This window comes from Arachis ipaensis, chromosome B04 (assembly GCF_000816755.2).
Source record: "Arachis ipaensis cultivar K30076 chromosome B04, Araip1.1, whole genome shotgun sequence".
Lineage (NCBI taxonomy): Eukaryota > Viridiplantae > Streptophyta > Magnoliopsida > Fabales > Fabaceae > Arachis > Arachis ipaensis.
This window is the reverse complement of record NC_029788.2, coordinates 17,425,690-17,428,831: the sequence shown is the minus strand read 5'-3', so window position 1 is coordinate 17,428,831 and position 3,142 is coordinate 17,425,690. Positions and strand designations below refer to the sequence as shown.

The window sequence follows — 3,142 nt, the reverse complement described above, 5'->3', positions numbered from 1 at the left end:
TATATGTACATTTTGGACTGAATTTGAGTGAAAAATCTGAGGTGAAAAAAAATCACAATCCAAAATATAATATAAGTAGAATTCATGTTAATTAGGAAAAACAATAATCATGCCTTGAGTTAAAAAGTTAAAGTAGTTAGGTTAAAAGCAAAAAGAGAAGTGAGAAGGTTAAAATGGTTAGGAGTAAAAGGAGGTTAGAAAGTGGAAAGCAGTGAGTTAGGACAAAGAAAATTAAAGTGAGTGGCATGATAAATATTTCCTAGGTAACAATAAATTCACAAATTTAAAGAATAATCAACTCATATTTAGGCAAAAATTTCAGTGGATTGATGATAATTCAGAAGGATAGAAAAGTTGCAAAACTAACATGAAATCATCAATAGTGCAAGTTATTAACTTGGGGATCCAAAAGGAATAAGAATGCCAGCCCGGGCAGTCATGAATCGGTTTGGTTGTAGCCAAGTAAGGCAAAATAGTAAGTTTTCAAACTCAATACATGAAAATAATTTGCAGAAAATTGGGTAGCATTCTGGCTAAAATTGGATGTTCCCGGAAATAAACAGCATGAAAAAGCAATTCATATAAATTAAAATAAAGCTGCAAATAGATACAGATAATATGAACATGAAAGAGCAATGTAACAGCAGCAAGAAACATGGAAGAACAATGTATGAACAATATGATTATCATAGCAAAATCAGAATTGCGAAATAGATAAAACAAGTGGCAAGAACGGCGCAATTATCAGGCCTAAATCCACTAACCACATCCTAGCTACCTAACCACCTAGAATCCACTACAAACATGCATCTCTAACTAGCCTAATTCGAACATAATCTGAAAAATAAGCAAATAGCTACAAGGGATAGAGAATTTGGTGTTCGGCAGAACCTGGTATGTGTATGAACAGAGGTGAGGGCAGAGAGATGGTGGTGGTTGGTGCGGCGGTGCTGGGGGGAGCACGGCGGCGCGGTGGTGGAGCAGGGGCGGTGGCAGGGGCTTCGGGTTGGGGTTAATGGTGGAGGGGGTAAGGTTAGAAGGGAGGTAGGTGAGGGTTGTGGTGGTAGGAGGCGGCGTTGTAAGAACAGAGGTGAGGGCAGAGAGATAGTGGTGGAGACGCGGCGGCACTGGGAGGGAGCACGGCGGTGCAGTGGTGGAGGTTGGGGTTTGGGTTGGAGGAGGTGGAGAGGAAGGAAGAAGGGGGCGAGGGTTGTGGTGGTGGGAGGCGGCGCTGGTGGCGGGGTGGTCGGGGCTGGCCGCGGTGGGGGGGCAGCGGTGGTTGAGAGGGGTGGAAGAGAGGGAAGGGAAGAAAGAAGAGAGGGGGGTGGGTGTCGCAGCGGGTTTTGGGTGGTCGGGGGTGGTGCAGTGGTCGCGGTGGTCGGAGCTGGGTGGTTGGGTGCGGTGGTGGTGGTTGCAGAGGAGGGAGGGAGTTGCAGAGAAGAGAAGAAGAATGGGGGGTTATGAGGCACGACGGGTAGGGTTTCGCGTGAAAAGGGGTTAGTGATTTTGAATCCACGCGAACGCATGGGGCACGCGATCGCGTGACTAGGGTGAAATGGGTTCGACGCGGTCTCGTGATTGACACAATCGCGTAGGCTGGGTAAAGGATGGTTGACGCGGACACGTGAGGCATGCGACCGCGTCGCTGAAAATTGTGCTAGACGCACACTTCCAGCGTCATTTCAGCGCAACTCCCTGTCTCCATTTAGGGGGCCATAATATCCACGCGACGAGGACGCGTCACTCACGCTTTCGCGTGGGATGAGTGTTTTGCAAATAACGTGTTCGCGTCGGGGACGCGAACGCGTGGGCCGTTTTGTGCTAAACGCACACTAGTCGCACGATTCCAGCCCAGATTTCTGGGCGTTGGATCTTCACGCCGATTTCCAGGTCACGCGTTCACGTGAGTGACGCGGACGCGTGGGAGGTATTTCTTTTCGCAACTAACGCGAATGCGTTAGCGACGCGGTCGCGTGGAACAATTTGTGCCAAAGGCACGCCTCCAGCCACGCTTTCGCGTGACTTTCTGTTCACTTTCCTTTTCTTCCCAATGCACTTGTGACGCGGATGCGTCGCGTAAAACTTTTTTTTTATGCAATTATGCAGTATGCAATATGCAGTGCTAATGTAGATGCTATGAATACTTCCAGGTTCAATGAAAATAAAATAAAATAAAAACAAATAACACGAAATAAAATTGAAAAAGAAACGATCATACCATGGTGGGTTGTCTCCCACCTAGCACTTTTAGTTAAAGTCCTTAAGTTGGACGTTTGATGAGCTTCTTGTTATGGTGGCTTGTGCTTAAATTCATTCAGAAATATCCACCAATGTTTGGAATGCCAACAACCTCCGGGATCCCAAACTAGGCATGTAAAGCTTTTGAGCAGCTTCAAACAGATTCTCAGGCTCCCGGGGTGACGAATGTCAGAATAGATTCCAGGATCCCAAACTTTGCTTTTAAATCTGCCTTTGTCTTGATCTATATTCTTCCATCCGAGTGGTTTAGAAATTGTATTCTCACCAAGATGACCAAACGCCTTCCGAGACCCACTCAATTGAGTTTGATACCAATCCGTGCACTTTGAATTGAAGCGTGGAACCTTATTGAATCTGGTACACCAGCTCTGAGTACGAGCCATTTCCCTCTTACTCTTAAAGCCGCAGAGAGATTTAAGCTGGCCATCTGTTTCAAGCAAACCATATTCAAGTGGAAAAGTAAAGATAAAGGTTAAGGATTGTACCCACTTGAAGCTTGTATTAGGTGGTAAGGGCCTTGGGATAGGTGTTTCCAGTGGTTCTGTAAGCTTTACTCCCTTGTATTCTTCTGTGAATTCCTCCACTTCCTTGCAAAATTCTTCAACTGCAATTGTGTCCTGATCAAAGTCTTCTATGTCTTCCTCGTCACTCAAGTCATACGTTGGAGGTTGAGAGAAATCTACCTCGACGTCATCTTCGTATCCACTTGGATAAGGTTCTTCAGGCTCAAGGAATTCAGTTGTGGATGTAAGTTCGTGACTAGGAGAGCTTGATTCATGATCATCACTGCCTATGGAATCAATTTCTTGGTTTGTTCCGTCCAATTTTTCACAAGGTATATGCTTTGGAGGTTTTGCACTATCCTCCTTGACATCAAATTCGA

The 3,142-nt window shown here is 45.6% G+C and overlaps 1 protein-coding gene across 1 annotated transcript; it reads left to right on the top strand.

Moving 5' to 3' along the window:
• On the top strand, positions 439 to 1,464 carry LOC107636179 (glycine-rich cell wall structural protein 1.8-like). The gene is made up of 2 exons (XM_016339703.1): positions 439 to 475; positions 911 to 1,464. The coding sequence occupies exons 1-2, from the start codon at positions 439 to 441 to the stop codon at positions 1,462 to 1,464; spliced, it is 591 nt and encodes a 196-aa protein (XP_016195189.1).